The sequence below is a fragment of the Cibotium barometz genome, chromosome 3 (assembly GCF_041138505.1).
Source record: "Cibotium barometz isolate CiBa-2024 chromosome 3, ASM4113850v1, whole genome shotgun sequence".
Taxonomy (NCBI): Eukaryota; Viridiplantae; Streptophyta; class Polypodiopsida; order Cyatheales; family Cibotiaceae; genus Cibotium; species Cibotium barometz.
In genome coordinates, this window is record NC_141048.1 from 15740195 (window position 1) to 15758529 (window position 18335).

The 18335-nt window shown below is 47.1% G+C and overlaps 1 protein-coding gene across 2 annotated transcripts in view; it reads left to right on the plus strand.

Moving 5' to 3' along the window:
* Nucleotides 1-396: 396 nt before the first annotated feature.
* LOC147639756 (uncharacterized) overlaps nucleotides 397-18335 on the plus strand; it is a 42897-nt gene continuing 24958 nt past the window's right edge. The window contains exons 1-6 of one of the 2 annotated variants that reach the window (XM_086773587.1): nucleotides 397-682; nucleotides 820-934; nucleotides 1121-1276; nucleotides 15542-15651; nucleotides 16855-16987; nucleotides 17145-17312. In XM_086773587.1, the coding sequence (XP_086629713.1) occupies nucleotides 540-682; nucleotides 820-934; nucleotides 1121-1276; nucleotides 15542-15651; nucleotides 16855-16987; nucleotides 17145-17312 (825 nt within the window). In that variant the 5' untranslated portion in view covers nucleotides 397-539. The remainder of the gene's footprint in view (nucleotides 683-819; nucleotides 935-1120; nucleotides 1277-15541; nucleotides 15652-16854; nucleotides 16988-17144; nucleotides 17313-18335) is intronic. The other variant, XM_086773593.1, reaches the window with a different exon arrangement.

The following is an 18335-nucleotide window of genomic DNA, read 5'->3' on the forward strand; positions in this document are numbered from 1 at the left end:
GCGTCATAGGCGGCGAAAGAAGTGGGGGGCGGGCGCAGAAAGGAAAGGAAGGGGGCGTCACAGGTGGCGAAGGGTGGGGGGCGGACCTAGAATGGAAGGGAAGGGGGGGGTGCGTTGCAGTCAGGCAGGACAGCGGGGCGGGCACAGGCAGTGCAGGAGGGAAGGAGGAGGGGGGGGGTGGTGGGGGGCTCACTCGCTCAATGGGCAATATACAGAGGAGGACAAGCAGTCATTAAAGAATTCCGTACCCCACCCCCCTCAAGAGCAAATCCATCCAAGGATGAAATATAGCTATTTTTATTTTGAACCTCAATTTCGAACTAGATGCAATAGAACCCATTGTAACTTAAACTCTTAAGAGTCTTAAGAGTTCATTTTGAGTTATTTTTTTTCCAGTTTTATGCCTCTTAGGCATCGATACCCAGAGTGGAATGTAAATGGATGTACCTGATCTGTCCCATAGGTCGGATTCGGCCTCCCGTGGACGTTAATATAACTTTCTTTCTTTCTTTCTTTCTTTCTCTCGAACTCGTTTGCTGATGGTAGGTAGGTGTAAAAGATGTAATCAATCTTGGTTTATTTTTCTGCAGAAGCTGCAAGAAAGCTTTGGAGTTGATGTGCTTAAGCGCTTTGGATTGGATAGGCTATCTGTTGCAGCTCGTGCAGCAGGAGGCCTGTTAGGGTATGTGCTGACTGCTTTGCATACAATGGTTCTTAACCTTTGGTTTACGCGAATGAATGTTTCTGATCAGCTCTTATGTTACCTTAGCTAATGCTTGCCAATGGACCTTTTGATTGTTAAATCTCTGTTATGAGCAGGTTCATTGAGGAGATCCAAAGGGCTTCAGGAGTTAAACTTCCTTTTCACAAGATATCTCCTTATTTTGTCCATGACTATATGCATATGGATCAGTGCTCCAGGAGTTGTTTAGAGGTTCGCTGACTTTCATTTTGCTTTGGCTCGTGCGCACACGCAATATATTGTTTGTGATATAACCCTCACATGTATCTTTGATGTGGGCTTCCAACATAAGAGGCCTACTAATTACATACTAGTAGGCCCAGACAAGTTTAGGCTGAAGGAGACCTTTGTACATGATGCATATTTCTATTGTATTAGGTTTTCAGAAGTAAAAGCCAAAGTCGATCTGAAGGATCTTTACTATGGGCCATAGATCACACAAAAACAGTCATGGGCAAGCGCATGCTGAGAAAATGGCTTTCAAGGCCCCTGCTGGATAGAGAACTGATTTGCACTCGTCTAGGTGCAGTTGAGGTACTGAATACTGATTCAACATCACGCTGAAGATAATTGTTGCTGTGTTAAAAATCAAAGTTTTTCTGGAAAAGCCAAAAGAACTTTCAGAGCTTGAAATATTATTTCTCATCATGGAGCAACAATTATGATTTACTTTCGGGTCCTTATGTGTGGTTTACTAAATGGGGTCTCTTGCTTTTATGCGTCATGTCCATGACTTTGCAAACATATCACCACGCATTGGGGCTGGGCACACCTATCTGGCTGTTTGGTTCTTTCCCATCACCTCCTTACAACGCTCTCATTGCCACTTCTACCTGCCACCACTTTGATAAATGATCTAGATTAGATCTATGAGGCCTATCTGGATCTCGTGAGATGGGGGGACCTTGACCGCTCATTACGCTGACCTGATCTCACCTCACCTCACAACTTACCTCCATCCTTCATGATTTAGCCCAGTCTAGCTTTGCATCTACTGTTCGCTCCATTGAAAAGCATAAATTGGCTCACAACCCAACAATGGTTGGTATGATGAGCGCAAATTCACCTATTTTAGGAAAGAAGATGCGATCTTTATCCCTGAGATGTGGAGGTCGTTCCACCTTACTTGAAGGAAAAAGGTCTGTTTTTAAACTCCGCTTTGGAGCATATGGCACATGGCTTGAAAATTCTAGCGACCATCCTTGCTCACACCTTCAATAGGGCTCTTTGTGAGGCTTTTCCCCATCTTTGACTACCCATACTACTGTTTCTATCAATAAAGTAGGAGACTTGTGGGTTCCGAATAACTACTGGACTATTGTGATTGGTAATACAATGGCGAAATTCGCAGTGTTGGAGGCACAGGTTAGCTCGTGGGCATAAGAACAACGGTTGAGGTTCAGATGTTAGAGAGGTTTGAAGAGGAACTATTCCACCTTGGAACACATCTTCACTCTCCACATGATCATTGAGAAGGCAAGAGCATGGATGCAGCGATTCTATTGTTGCTTTGTGGAATTCAGAAAGGCTTTCATTACACGATCCTAGCTCTTTCCACGCCTACGAGAGTTGCATTTTACCTCAGAGATAGTATGAGGATTGCCAAACGCAAGGACGATGGAAACGAAACGTCGGTTGACTAACAAGGGGACTGAAGACAACTGTGAAGCCACTTCGGAAGCAATGTTCATGGGTGTGAAGCTTCACTTGAGCCTTTGCTAGGAGCTGGATGTCCGCTTCTGAAAAAGATAGGCAAGGGACGGCGGCCTTTGTCGGGGATGATGGAGCTGCTGCCATGGAGTCCTCTTGGGGGTTCAAAGACCAGAAGAGACTGAAACTTGCCGAAATGGGGCGGAAAATAGGAAATAAACAAGAATAAAACAAGGGCGCGGGCGGACGGAGATGGCTGGAAGTGGAGGTTGGAAAAAGGCGGGCAGGAGGCGGAAAGGGGGCAGCATGCAGGAGAAGAGGACGGAGGGAGAGGGTGACGGCGGGCAGAAGGGGGAAGAGGAAAGAGGCGGGGGGCAGTTCGAAGAAAGACAGGCGCGCAGATTCGCAAACTCCGGGGGGTGGGGGGGGGGGGGGGTTGGGCGCTCTCTCACAGCTCTCGCTTTGGCTCAATGATGTCTTGAGCAAAGAGTAGCGGTAATCATAAAGAGATTGGCGCAAAGACTAGCGAAAATATGAGTACTTGTCAATCTATGCAGAGTGAAAGATCACATGATTGCAGCCAACAATCGAGAGTTTCCAAAGTGCCCAAAAGTGTGTCCAAGCAAGGAAACGTGCATATTAAGCTAGTTTTCAGTGATATCTCCCAAAGATCTGGAAATGCTTAGAGAAGTGACATCTTGGAAATCTTGCAACCATAGAAACAAGTAATCTATGCAAGAAGTGACATCCTGGTATCAAAACAAGCCCATAGTAAATGAGACATGGTCTCTTTGTGATTTGATCATCTAGAGCAAGAGGCAGATGTTATCCTTCTTTTGGCTAGAGGTTCACTAGTTGGTAGCACTCCAACCAAGCATCGCCAAAGGAAAACCATTTGCTTTAATGGCAATTTATTAGTCCAAATCTTTTGGAGATTTTGTTTCCTTTGCCCAATATACAACGCGTTGTACTATCTTGATAGAGCCAATAAATAAAACGTTGCATTTTAGGCCCAAAACCAAGTTTTATCATCATGGCAGCTATAAATCCCATTGAACTGTCTCAAAAGTCTTTGGAACATCTATTTGCAGCAGTAGAACATCATGTTGTGAGTATTTGGCATACTCAATGCCTACATAAGCATTATAAATGTTATCTGTGATTTGTCTTCTAGGAACAAAGCCATATTGGGCTTGATACAATCCTCTGCGCAATATCTTTTTGACTCGTCGAGTTATCATCTTAGTGATGATCTTATAGATAATAGACATAAGAGTAATCGGATGCCAGTCCGGAAGATTGTGACAAAGCCGCTTCTTCGACACTAATCTGACTAGTCCTTCTTGCTAGGATGGCATAACACCCTGTTGCCATGTTTAATTTTTTTTTTCCCGAGAAAAGATCCTTTCATTAGTTATATAAAAAACGCCCGTAGGGCTACAAAAGATCTCGCCTGCTCATAAGAGAGACAGAGCAGTGAATACAGCATGGCAGCCCGGGAGACTCTCCCTAGGTGCTGCAAAATACAAGCATCAGTACAAAGAACTGAGAGGCTAAATCATACAATAGGGGGGGGGAAGAGCCAAACAGGTGGCCTGTAGTGCCAACGGGGGGATCCCGTGTGTAAGGTGTAGAAAGGGCCACAGCGCCAAGTGGTGTGAAAGGCCTGGCGCCGTAAGATCGCCTCATCCGAGTCTCCCCGGATGCGGTCGTACTGTCCTCGCACGGTGTGGATCAACTCCTACCAAGTCCCCCGTACAGTCTCTGCTGGTGGCTCCAATCTCCCCTCAAAGGCCGTAAAGCACCGGGCCCTCTAGGTGAACCAGATGGTGAGGCTGCTGAGGAGCTCCCATCGTAAATCCCTCTCCTGTGTCTAGCTGGCGGACGAGAAATCCGGTGCCGGAACCAAGCGAGGCTGGCCCCTAATAAACCTGATGGCCTGACTGCCCTGCTCCATCTCATAGCCCATAGCAGGCCCTGACGAAGTCGACCAAGTAGCTGCACCCCACGTAAACATACCCTCTGGAGAGAGGGGGGCCAGAGTACGCAGCATCCGCAGCCAAATCTGTTGCGCCTGAGGGCAATCCCAAAGGCAATGTCTCTGTGTCTCCATAGGGTGGCCGCATCGGACGCAGGCCGCCGGAAGACCGCTGTAAACAAGCCAAGTACCAACTGCTGAGCCCCTGTGGTGGGCGACCAGCCACTGAAAAGTCGAGATCCTGCGGGCCTGTTGACTAGCCCAGAGCCGAGCCCAAAAATCCTCCAGGAACTCCTGTGAGAGTCCTTGTAGTCGCCAATGCCTCGCTGCCGCTGGAGAGACCGTCCTCCTCGCCGTCAAAATATGTCGCCCCAGCCGAACAGTATACTGGAAAAAGGTGATCTCTGTGGCCTCAAGGGATGCATAAGGATCATGCCACTCGTACTCCCCGGGGTCCCACTGTAGCCGGGCCAAGGGGCGCGCTGCATATGCCCATATGCGCCAATCCGGGAGCACATCAGCAGGGTCGGGGTCAATATGCCACTTCCGAGAAGCGACGGCCACTACCCGAATCCTCTGAAAGGTGCACTCTGCAACCAAAGGCGACTCCACCTCCACTCTCTGGAGTCTGCCCTCATCCTGAATCTCATAGTAGAGGCAATTGCCATCCTCAGTGCAAGCTCTGACAGCAATCAGGATCTCCAACTGTGTAAAGGCTCCCATCCACCGTGGAGCCACTGGCTCGAGAGGCGTGAACCACTCCTTTGTGAGTGCCTCCTGAATATCATCCCTCATAATCAACCCCCCTCTGAAGTGACTCAGCCTCTCCACCTGGATCTCCTCTGGTAGACTGCAGAAGGCCTGCCAGTCTCCAAAACTACAAGCTGGGCCTGCCGCTAAAGGCCCCCAGGCTAGCCGAGGCCGAGAACCCAGCATATGACCCTGCTCTGTGCGAACCGCTGGGCTCCAGATGAGCGGCTGTCTGGCCCGCTCCTCCTCAACACAAGAAGGAGGTCGCTGAGAGAGCCCCGGTCTCAGCAGCTCCCAAGCTCTCAGGATACTCAAAGCAAATCTGTCCTCCCATCCTCTACTGAGGCCTGTCCTCCTCATCTCTATAAAGATCCAGCGAATCTCTGGTGCCCAAGTGCCCCCTGCTGGGGGCGCCCGAGCCTGCAGCCGCTGCAAGAGGATCTCTTTCCAAGGCTCAGCGCCTAGAAGCAACCCCCGAACGATAAGCTTCCCCAATAAAGCTCTACTCTGATCGACTGGATCTATAATGCCCAAACCTCCCTGAGCCAGCGGAAGTGTAATAACTGCCCATGCAACCTTTGCCCGAGCTGGCTGACCGTCCCGCCCAGACCACAGAAAGTTCCTGATCAGCCTCTGTACCTGGCTGATGCAAGAGCTCGAGAAGATCCAGCAAGACGTAATGTACTACATGGTCGCTAACAGCACCTGATTTGCCACCACCACCCTCCCAGCCAAGGATAGTCGAGTTGTACTCCAATACAAAAGCTTCTTCCGAATGCTCAGAAGAAGCGGGGCAATCTGCTGCTCAGGTGACAAATCTAGGCCAATCTGGCATCCCAAATACCGCACTGCTGTGCCTGGAGGAATCCATCTAAAACCGGGGTCCGGGCTCCATGCCGGAGTGGGAGCACTACTGATCCAAAAGGCCACTGTCTTGCGCCAATTGATCAATGCTCCCGAAGCTGCACTAAAAACCTGGACCGACTGCTCTGCCCGAAGAAGATTGGCCTCTTGGCCATGCAAAAATAAGCCCGTGTCGTCTGCAAACTCAGCATCAAGCAGGTCCTCCCCCCGGACTGGGAGCTGAAGTCCTCTCAAACCGACCTCCTCTGCTGTCAAATACATGCTCATAGCCTCCACAAAGAAGAGAAAAAGAAAAGGGGCGAGGGGACACCCCTGACGGACTGATCTGGTCAGCTCAAAACTCGGCCCCCATCCTCCTGCAATCAACACCTGGCTGCGAGCTGTGGAATACAGAACCGCCACCCCTCTGATCCATCCTGGCTCAAAGCCCAGGCGAAGCATAGTGCCCTCTAAGAAACCCCAATCAACTCTATCGTATGCCTTCTCAAAATCGAGAAGCATCACGACCAAGTCCTCGCCAAGAAATCTAGCTCGGGCCGTCGCCTCCGAGAAAGTAAAGATGTTGTCAAGGATACTGCGCTCCTTGACAAATCCTGTCTGAGTAGCATGAATCAACTCCCCCAGGAACGGCTGGATCCTCAAACTCAAGGCCTTTGCTAAGACCTTGTAGACAGTATTGAGGATTGTAATAGGCCTCCAATGCCTAATATCATCTGATACTCCCTCCCCCTTGGGGATAAGATAGATCAAGCCCTCTGAAAAGCTCTGCGGCATCACCCCAGTGTCCAAAACATGCTGAAAGCCCCTGCGGAGGCCTGGCCCCAAAAGGTCCCAATAGCGCATAAAAAAGGCCGACGTCAGTCTGTCCTCCCCTGGGCAACTATGTCGCGGCAGGACCCTCAAGGCCTCGGCAAGCTCAATCTCTGACAGAGGCGCACCTAGAATTGTACGCATACGGTCTGTGACCCTCCTCTGCACATGGGCCCACACAGTCTGTCTGCAAACATCTCGATCCTCAGTGGCAGGCTCCGCTGAAAGCAGGTCTCTATAGAATGCAGTGGCAATGGCTCTGATCTCCCCGAGCTCAGTAGCTACCGATCCATCCGGTCTACCAAGCTGGCGGACTCCTGCTCGCGCATGACGGGGCCCAATGATCTCAAAAAACTCTCCAGTGACTCTATCGCCAAGCTGCGTCCACTGAGAGGCCTGACGACGATAGTAAAAGTCATGTCTCTGCTCCTCTATCTCTCGAACCTCCTGGCGTGCCTGGCTCAGCTGGGACGCCACCCACTCACATGCAGGCTGCTGCTCCTGAAGGCGCTGTAGCGAAGCAAGGCTGCGTCTCAGCCGATGCTCCTGCTCGCGAATCTCTCCCAACCGTGTCAAAGCTGCAGCATGCAAAAAAGAGCTAAGATCGATGAGTCCCTGGGCACACTGGCCCGCTGCATCCTGGTCAGAGCACTAACTATCATGCCAGATCCTCTCAATGTCCTCAGCGAGACTGGGATCTGTAAGTACCCTCTCTGGGATCCTCAACTGCAAGCTGGGCTCCCGTGTCCTCTCCTCCAATGTCAAGATAACTGGTGCATGATCTGAAAATGAGGTGCCAGCGAGAATGCCGACGGAGCCCCCTCGCTCCCCTAACCAGTCGCCCACATAAAAGCGATCAATCCGTGATAGATTAGTCCCTCCCTGCCGGCGATCCGACCGGGAGAAACTAAGACTGTCCTGAGACCGGGAGAAAGCCCCATGCTGCCATGCATCAGTGATCCTCAGTGACATGCAAAACCGGTCCCAAGCTGCAAGCTCCGTGCCGTGCACTGTAACATGACTGCCTCCCACCCTATCTGTCGGGTCCTCAAGCATGTTGAAGTCTCCCCCAACACACCAATGTGCGGCCTCTGGCAATGCATCTGTAACCTGAGTCCAGAACTCTGCTCTGGCACTAGCATGATTGGGCGCATAGATGTTGAGCACACCCAATAGCTCATCATGCATCCTCATAATGACATACTGTGCTCTACCAGGCACAATGATCCCTCGATCCACAATGGCCTGCCGCCATGCATCTGCAATAACCATGCATACTCCTCCCTGTCCACCCAAAGGACCAAACCTTGCAGACCAAAAAGTGTCCCATCTACCAGGCATCACCGAACCATATCTCCGGATCCTGCTCTCACCCAAGTGGTGCTCCTGCATCATCAGAATGTCAATGCTGCCACCAACCAGGCATCTCTGTAGCTCCTGCCTCAAGCAGCCTCGATAGCGTATAAAGTGTGCTCCGCCAAGGCCCTGTACATTCCATGAGATGATCCTCATGGATGTCCTACTGAGGTGGATGCTGTCTCAGCCGTGCGGCGGGCCTTCGCAAGCGGCTTGGATGGAGAGTAGTCCCCATCCGAATGGCTGCGAGTCTGCCCACCCGGTGTACTGCAAGAATCCCGGATCAGGCGCCAGTGGCTGTGACCCATGGCGACTGCCTCCTGCTCTGACATAGTAACCTCGTGTATACTCACATATCCTGGGTCGCGTGCCAAATCTGCAACTATGCGCACGACCAAATGCCGAATCCCGGATGTATCCACACTCCCGGGATCCAAGAAAAAATGAGCCAACTCCCAAAGTCGGCCTATCACATCTGTAACCTCCAAATCGCTCATGTGATGAGAAAACTCAACTGCCTAAGTCTTCAACGTGCTGAGAGCGAGCTCTAGAGTCCACTCCCGGTCACAAGGTCCACATAGAGGGAACGAGAAGGCCACCGCTGAGTCTAGTGCCTCCTCCCCGCGGGCCGGAGGTATCACTACATGCACTCGGATGGGTGCTGGCTCATGGGGGCCCTCTGCTCCAAAAAGCCGTGTGAAGGTATAATCAAACGCCTCCGAGCGCTGTCGAATGCCGAGGCGACTCAGCCGACTGCGGATAGATGAAATCCGTGAGGCCCTAATCGGCATAGGTCTCCTCTGTGATGCTCGAGCGAGGTCAGTGCTCAGCGCCCTCCGGACTGCAGGTGAGCGCCAGGGAACTGCCAGGACCTCCCGGGAAGGCGAGGCGGGCGGAGGGGGAGGAGGGGGAGGCGAGGGAGGAGGAGAGGGAGCCGCTGCCGAGACCGGAGCGGGGGCAGGAGGAGGCGATGGTGGAAGCGAGGCGGTGGGAGGGGATGGGTGTGGGGGAGGTGAAGGAGGGGGAGCTGGCATCTCCTGGTCCTCGGTCGCTGCAGGGGTCTCCTCCTGAAGGGGAGCAAATCTGTTCCTCACGGGAACCCAGTGAGGCTGAGACTGTGGCTGCTGCTGCAGCGGTATCTGGGCGTGCTGCTGTGGCTGTCTCCCTCGACGGCGCCCCTGTCCAGGCTGCCACTCCGAGGTCTCTGTGGCCTGAGCAGGTGTCCCTGAGGCAGCCTGCCGAGCCGAATCTGTGGGCGGGCCATCCGTGGCCTGCTGCTGTGGTGAGGGCCGAGGTCTCCTGCGAGGGCAGGCCTTGGCCAAATGACCGACCTGCCTACAAATGAAGCACTGGTTCGGGAGCCCCGAGAACTCCACTCTCTGATCTATCCACCCCCCCCCCCCCCTATCCTAGGTAGCTGAATGACCTTAGGAAGGGAGGAGATGTCAGATACCAACACTCTGACCGAAGGTAGCCCAGCTGCTCTGGCCACCATTGAAGCTGCTGAGGGGCCCGTCTCAAGAACCGAGCCCACCAATGCTCCGAGCCTGGAGAGGAGCGGAAGATACTCCCGGCGGAGACCAGGGAAACAAACTGTAATATGGAAGAGGCGCTCTCCCTGCTCCGCCGCAGCTGGGTCAAATCCATGCTGCCAAGGCCTGAAGAAAGCCCGAGCACCCCTGATATCCAGAGGACTCATGGCCAGGACCTTGGCAACGCTCTGGGCGGCCTCGAACTCGATCTGATAATGTCCCCGGCCCAAGAGCTGTACATCCAGGATCTTTCCCACATCTGCAAGAAGGCGAGCCTGAAGTAGATCCCTGATCTCCCCTCTGCTGGGGCGAGTGCCGACTATACGGCAGATGGTGGAGTGAGCCTGAAGGCGTTCCACCTCTGCGGTGAGGCTCGCTTCCTCTTCCGGCGAAAGAGAAAGCCTGATGGGGATGACCTCAGGGGCGGGCGAGGGGGCTGCGGAAGAGTCCCTCTGAGGCGAGGCGGGAGGAGTCTCCATCAGAGTCTGAAGCTCAAGCGAAGGCGAGGTGAAAGCGGAAAACCTGCAAGAAGCGGGCTGCACACCAAGAGGCGGAAGGACGGATGACAATGAGGACAAAAAAAACAAAAACCCCCAAGGGGTGAAAAGCAGCACGACAGAGGAGGGAGGGGGGGGGGGGGCGAAAAACGGAGTAGAGGCCCAGAGGGGGGGGGCGGCGACAACGCGAGAAGGAGGGGGGCGGGGTGCTGCTGAAGGGAGGCGGGCGTGAAGAGGCGAAGAGGCGGGGGGGCGAACTGGCGGCAGCGGGGAGGGAGGGCGAACAGGCGGCAGCGGGGAGGGAGGGCGAACTGGCGAAGAGGGGAGGGGGGCGAACTGGCGAAGAGGGGGGGGAGGCGCAGCAGCGAGGAAGGAGGGGGGGGCGGCGCAGCAGCGAGGAAGGAGGGGGGGGGCGCAGCGGCGAGCAGAGGGGAGCAAGCGGGGGGCGGAAGGAAAGAAAAGGCCGCGAGGAGGGGGGGGGAGCGATGGCGCGCTGAGCAGGGTGGAGGCGGGAGCTTCAGCGAGCTGCAGTTGACCCTTCAAGGAGTATTTGAGTACAAGTTCTTAGAGTTAGAGAGCTCTCGTCTTTTTACATGGCTCAACAATGAGAGAATAGCTGAATTTATAGTTCTTTCCCAAAAGCACTTGAAAAAAGCGCTTTAAAACTCTCATATCCCAAAAAGCATCTTTTTAATAATAAAAGCTCTTCTCTTTTTAGTATCTAAAAAGCTTTTAATCTCTTGATAAAAGCTCTTCTATTGAAAGTGTAAAACCTTTGTATGCGGCCGTAGCAAAGTCAGGTTTTGAATCTTTTCGATGTTTTCCTATTGAGCATATAGAAGGTGACTTCAGAAATGCCAAAGAATTTTTCAAGGCTGCATGGCCTAGAGAACTTTTTTGGATGAGAACTTTGCATACTTTCTTCTCCAGAGGATAGAATCTGGAAGGCAAATCCCCATCTTGTAAAAGTCAAAAAATTCGTAAAACTCCCTTGATGTGGAGAAATCATCCCAAACCGAAAATTTTGCATCTTCTCACTCTAGTAGAGGGGTTTGGATGCCTAAAGCCTCTTATAGTTCTTCTCTTCCTGGTCCTGCTCTTCTTCTTTCTCATTCTCCATTTGTTGTAAATGGAGAGCATCATCCAACCTTAGAACAAGAGTATCATCATGACATAGAAGTTGAAAGTATAGTAAACCATGAGGTAGAGCTTGTGAGTGCTTCAAACAGAAGAGTTTCTGCTTTTAGAGACTACAATCGTAGATTATTACACTTAGATAGAATCATGACTTCATGCCTTTTCTCTTATAAATTTTTGACATGTATAATGTCAGAAATCTCTTTAAAATTCTTTATACTTAAGAAAACTTTTCTTTTGAGGATCTAGGGATTAGTAGATCTCATAGCATTCAATTAAAGCTTTTGTTAGGTAAGTATCTTAAGTTCAAATTCTCTGCCCCATGTTCTTTTCTTGTAAAAGAGGATTTGCTAATTATTGTGTCCACTTCTTCCGATCTAGATAAGATAGGTTTGAGCTCCATTTTGCATTTACCTGAAGTTATGGACTCTCTTCCCCCTTGTGTCAAGAAGGTGTGGATTCATTTTGTAGTGGCCTTCAAGTACGTAAAAACCTTAGGACACAAAGCCTTTAATTATTTAGATATTGGCAGGAACTTGAAGGAGCCTACTAAATCAACCATTCTTAATGGTCAATGTTGTTGTAACAAGGCCACTTTCTCGTCTTTTGTGGATGAGTCTTTAGGGCATATAGTTACAGGTGATTGTTCTATTCTTCCTTCTATGTCGCTTAAAGAGCTGTTTATGAAAGACACTAAATTTAGAGTTTCCTCTTTGATTGACTCTTGCCTTTTAAAAGCTATTGATAAGGGTATCTCTAATTTTGTCAATAAGTTAGAAGAGTCTCTTGGAGTTCAAGGCATTCTTTCTCATTGGAAAGTTATGGTTATAAAAAAGGCCTCTTTAAAACTTATGGAATCCCATTCAAGTACTATTTGCTCTGATGCAACTCTTTATCTTCAAGTGACTTAATTTCTCCTCGTAAGTTTCATCGAGATTTCGTAATTTCCTATGTAGACAAATGTTCTAATAATTTTGTGTTTACAAAAAAAGTTATATTTACAATGTCTTTTGAAAGAAGTTAACTCTTCTACTCAAACGTATGAAAGTAGCTCTCTCTCGCTCCAAGAGATTATTGCAAAACACAAGATTTTTGCAAATCTTTTAGTTTCAAGGTGAGCAATAAGTTACCTTTTCTTTCTGTTATTTTGAAGTTTCAGAAACATCCCAAGAAGCCTAGATTTATAGCTGCCTCTAGTAATACCTCTTTAACTTCCTTCTCAAAATGGTAGAGTAATTGCTTTAAAGCCATTTTGCCGAGTGTCCATGAACTTTGGAGAAATTTGCTTAGAAAGAAGGATGTACCTATAGTTTGTAGTTGGATCTTAAAAGATTCAGTGGGAGTGATTCCCGTTGTTAAATTCTTAAACTCTTCTCGTAGTCTCACTGAGAAGTCTTCTCCTTTGTGCCTTCAAACTTTTGATTTCACTACCTCTTTATACTAAATTGGACTTAAACGACTTGCGTAGTAGAATTAAATCTCTGATTTGTGAAGTCTTTCATTATAAACTAGAGCACAATAGATACAAAGCTTTGTTGATAGAAAATCAGCTCTTCATTTTGATTTTTGTTGAATAAAAAAAGATACATTAAGATTGTAGACCAAGATGATATTCTGTCTTGGTTAGATTTTCTCCTAGATAACCTCTATATAACCTTAGGCGATTCCTTATTTAAACAAACCATTGGTATTCCTATGGGTACTAACTGTGCCGTTTTTCTTGCTAACTTTTATCTTTTTACATATGAATTTGAATTTATGGAACGCCTAGTTTCCGTTGATACGTGTCCTGTCTTTCTCCACAATCTTTGTCAAGTGAGACGTTTTGATAATGATCTTTTTGTTCCCAATATTCTTGATTTCCAAGACTTTACCTTTGTAGATGGAGGAATTTATCCCAAAGAGTTTTGTGAACTTAACTGCAGTGCAAATAATGACCATTGTTCTTTTTTGGACCTTAAGATTTCTCAATCGTGTGTTGGTTTATGTGTAGATATATATGATAAACGTTTACAACCCGAGTATTCCAACTTAAATATCATAAGAATGACTCACTTCACTTCTAATATTTCTAAAATAACTAAATTTGGTGTTGTCTCTTCTCAGTTAGTCAGATTCTCTCGTATTTGTTCAAACAAGTTTACTTTTATTACTCAAGTTTGCCAACTCATCAATTTGCTTGATAATGATTATTTTAAGGACATTGAGCCCACCATGCATTTTTGGTGAACATATGAGGTCTTGTCTTAACAAACATAGCCTTTTTCTATCCGCTTTGGTTTTCCATAGGAATTCCATTGCTTTAGACATGAAATCATTAATTTGTTTTTGCGACCAAGGTAGGAGCGGAAGATAAAACTGCATATATGCCATTATTATTGATTGCACTATCCACAATCACACATGTAAAGGCCATGTAGATAATTTTCAATATTCAATTTTACAATGCAATTTGGTCATCACCCATTGAGTCTCATCCTTCAAAGACAACTCCCAGCCACCAATGGGGTAACCCAGATGCGTGACTATCTCATTAGGTGGCAGAATCTTACCTGGCCATAAAATCGGATGCCAATCATAATTTTTCAAAGGAAGCAACTTGGATTTTTCAAAATTGACATGCAATCCTCGAGCCAAACCATAGAGGGATAGTGCTTTCATGAGAACCCTTACATCAGCCTCCGTATTCTAGCGTAAAAAAAAAGTAAGAGTCATTGCACCACAAATTGAGTACCATCTACCACGGAGAGACTATGTAGTTGCCCATCTTGTGTTAGTTTGTCCATGTAAAGAAGCATTGGGTGAGTCGCTATGGCATACAGTGGTGCACTAAGCAAACAACCCTGTCGAACAGATTTCCCAAGACACCAAGATGCCCAAAGTACATTTAGTTGTTCCCACTTGGTAGAGCCAAAAAACTACATTTTTCATTCTTGGCCCGAAGCCCATTTTGTCCATTACTTGAGCTATACAATCCCAATGCACTGTGTCAAAGGCCTTGGCTATGTCAAACTGCATGATGAGAACATCCTGCTGCGTATACTTGGCATATTCAATGCCTATATATGTATTTGCTATATTATCAGTGATTTGTCTTCTAGGGACAAATCCACACGCATGTAGGAGATGGAACGCCAATTTGATATAGTTTCACTAAGTAATATTAGGAAACCTTCTTTCCAAGAGCATGGCAGCTATCCCAACATTTCAACAGTGATTTACCATAAGCAAAATTGGTGATTTCTTTGTCTGGAAGTATGCAAGCCTTTGAAAAAAGACTTTGATTTTGCAGCCTTTATCAAGTAATGGCTTCTGTCTTGCTCTAATTTGCCATTTATTAAGCTTAAGTTCATCGTTATGGCGAAGGAAAATTTCAGCTTGTGTTAAGATGTGTTGTTCATCATTATTAAGCTCTCTAAGCTGGCTAATTTCAGTGTACTCTTGGACTGCAATTTTGGCTTGTTCTACTTGTCTTTTATTCTCTCCCATATACCATCTGCAATAGTCCTGTATCACAGCCTGAATTTGCTTTACAAAACTGAACCAATATCTATGTCCTCTTGCATATGCATGACAAGGGGATGTGCAGCTGTACGTACCAAATCAGCAAAATGATCATGTGACAAATAACTATTGTTAATCATAAGTAACCTTCTGTGAGGAAACGGACAGTCATTGTCAGTCATGCCAAAGTACAAGCCAAGCCATACCTGCGAATGACGCGATGTGTGATCAATCCACATTTTACATGTGTATGCATCATATTGAGCTGTATGCATCATACTGAGCAGCATTGAGAAGATACCATCTGTCTAAACGTGCCCAACACAATTTAAACCACTGTCTCACACACACGCACGCACGCATACATGTACAAGCCTAGAGGCTGGGCTGAAGCAGAGGCAGCAACTATGAAACAAGATCTGATCGCCTTCAAGAAAAGGTGAAGCAGCAAGGCTGAGGAAGGGCTGCGGAGGTGGGACACGGCCACTGAGAGGGGAGGCAGCAGCACCGGCAAAGGGCAAGGAGTGAACAGAGGTGATCAGGCGCAGTGGCGGCAGATCGCCACACACACACCAGGTCCCAAAAAAGAAAATTGTAATGCACGTGCTCGCACAGACATACACACTTATATACAGAGGTTGTTTCATAGAAGCTCATTGTCTAAGTTTTTATACCATGCTGTAGGCAAGAAACATGAACATCTTTGTTTTCTTGTGGTTAGATCTTGGTCAATGATGCAGAGTTACGGGCTAAAGTGCGTGGTGATCTCTCTTCCATGAATGATCTTGAAAGGTTGGCAGGCGAGGTCGTATCAGATCAAGGCACTCCATGGTATGCAAGCATGTGATCTTGAACCAACAGTTCCTGAATATCAAATTGCATTAGGATTTTGATTCTTTTTCTTTTTTGCGCTTTGACAGAAGACATTGTTGGGTAACATTTGAACTTTGCGAAGACCATTGTCATCTGAAACTAATGTGTTTTTAGTTGATCATGCCAAATAATTTCATGAGGCTTTTTAAAATTTTTAGATGGTTTGGGTCCATCTTGCTATGTGACATGCTAGAATCTGAAATACTCATGATAAGAAGGTTAGTACCAGTATATGAAAATATCCCCTCTTATATGAAGATATACCCAGTTGTATTCTGTTTGTTTACAATGAGGTAGGTGTATGTGGTATAATAATTAGGCGCACAGGAAGATGGCCTGCTTATCTATGCTTTTGAAGCTTTAGTGGATTTTTGTCCCCACACGAATGTCCAATCAGAGGGATCTAACCTTGGCCTATTAATTTAATATGTGGTTCCTTAACCAGAAAGTCATTGTTGCCATGTGGCAAGACTTTAATAGAGTTGGCAAACCAAGGATGAATTTATTTCGTTCATAAGATTAATGGATCCTTCTATGTGATTCTTCTGTCCTGTTTTCAACAATAACCTGCCATTTGCCAATGTAGAAACTGATGATCAAGATCCTTGTGTAGTTTAGAAAGTGTAGTATTGAGTGTCGCGAGGCAAGAAGGTTCTTGCATTTTTCTGACAGCAATATCAAAGTAAAGTTCCGCTTCATCTTCAAAAACATGGATAAGCTCAATGATTATTTTCCAATTGCCCTAGTATTACATGAAATTCAGATATTTTAGATTGCATCTAAATTAGCTACTAAACTTCTAGAGACACATTTTTTCGGGGTTTTGATGCATATGGGCGTGCATATATGTGCTGCACATGCATGTAAACACACATGCGTTCAAGCTTAGGAAGTTTTTGCCCTAAAAGAAGAAGTTGAAGCAGAGGCTTTTATTTTGTTTGAAAATAGCACTTGTCTAAGCTAACAGTTTGAGCCAGGCGGCTGTAGCCCTAGTGGTAATGCTTTAGCCATGTCTTGGCCTGTTGATGTGCAGGTCTAAGGTTCAAACAGAAGAACCAACACATAATTGATGTCTAAGAAAAAAGCTAACATTTAGTTTGAATGGCTAGATTAATCATGATGTTTTAGCTGAATAGAAATGACTCAATACTTGTCTCTCAGGGACCTTCTTGCCATGGGACAATCAATAAATATTCTTCCATCTTTGCTTTCTAAATTGAAAGGCCTTCTTAATCCTTATTTTCTCGCATTGGCGTGTGGCCAGACGTTATTGGAGCTAGGGCAGAAGATTCAGGTAAAAGCAGTTTCTCAATCTTGTGGTCTAGAATGGATTTGAGAGGCAAAGTGCAATGCTATCTTGTGTTTGTTAGACTTACTGGTTGAGGATTTGTAATTATGGAAATTATTAAGGTACTCTTTGGTTGACACATCGAAATCCACTCTGCAAACAGAGTCTCCTCAGGATAGACGCTTGCTCTTTCATGCAAGACATGCAAATCATCAAGGACAATGTGGATGATACTTTAGATGCACTTAGAGGTCAAATTGAGTCACTGGATCTCTCCATAAAGAACTACGAGAAACTTGAACAGGATCGTTTGGGAATCCCATCATTGGAGGTACGCTGGAACTCCTAACATGTTGTAATTTCTGAAACGTATTTATATTGTCGTGAGATAACACAGGTTTGTTTTGACGCAGTAGGGAGCCAGGTAGGCAGCAACACTGTCTACCATAAATGAAATTATCCACTTGCATACCTGTATCACCTACTTGCAAGTTCCTAGGGGAAATGGGATGAAAATTGTAATTAATTTCAATCATTGACAGTAAGAAGATAAAATTTGGTGTATGCAACACAAAATTTGCATGTTGCAGTGGTGCCTGCCGGTGGCTAAAAGAGGGCACCTAGCAGGGCCACCTCACTATTTATATCAGACCCAATTTTATTAAAAACTGCCCAAAGCCTAAAATAGGTGGAAATGGTGCCCCCAAAAAAAAAAACGCGCGAACTGCTAAGCTCCTCTTCACGCAGTACTCACTCCCGAACACCTCCATGGTGGCTCACAAACGGGAGCTGCCCGTCGAATGTCTTATAACACTCAAGAGGTCTTGGGTTCAATCCCAGCTTGCTACAGCCGGTTGTTTTCTGCCTATTGGCTGGCATAAGACTTTGCTTTCCCTGGCCCTCGAAAATAGGGGTCGAGATCAGAGTGGCAGCAAACACGATGGATTTTTTGCAGGATCTCAACTTGAAAAAAAAGATCTTAGTTTTGAACCAAATGCTGATGCAAATACTCGCTCTGGAACCACCATGTAGACAACAATTTTGAAATCCATGCCTGGTCCACAACAACTTGTCCACTACATGCATTGTTGCTTATCAGCTCCAATATCCGTATCCACCTTGAGTGAGTACTTCTCCAAACATCGATGAGCAGAAGACTCCTCTTCATCAATAGACCTATTTCCTCCATGTATTTGAACCGACCCCAAACATAAAGTTCAGAAAGTCGAACTGTGAGGACTACCCGTCTCAGCCCAGAATATGTACCGTGTTCCCACCATGCATCACAACCTAAGACAATCCCCCTCTAGGGTGCCGTACCTTGTGCTGCCAACAAGGTCCCATATGAGTGGGA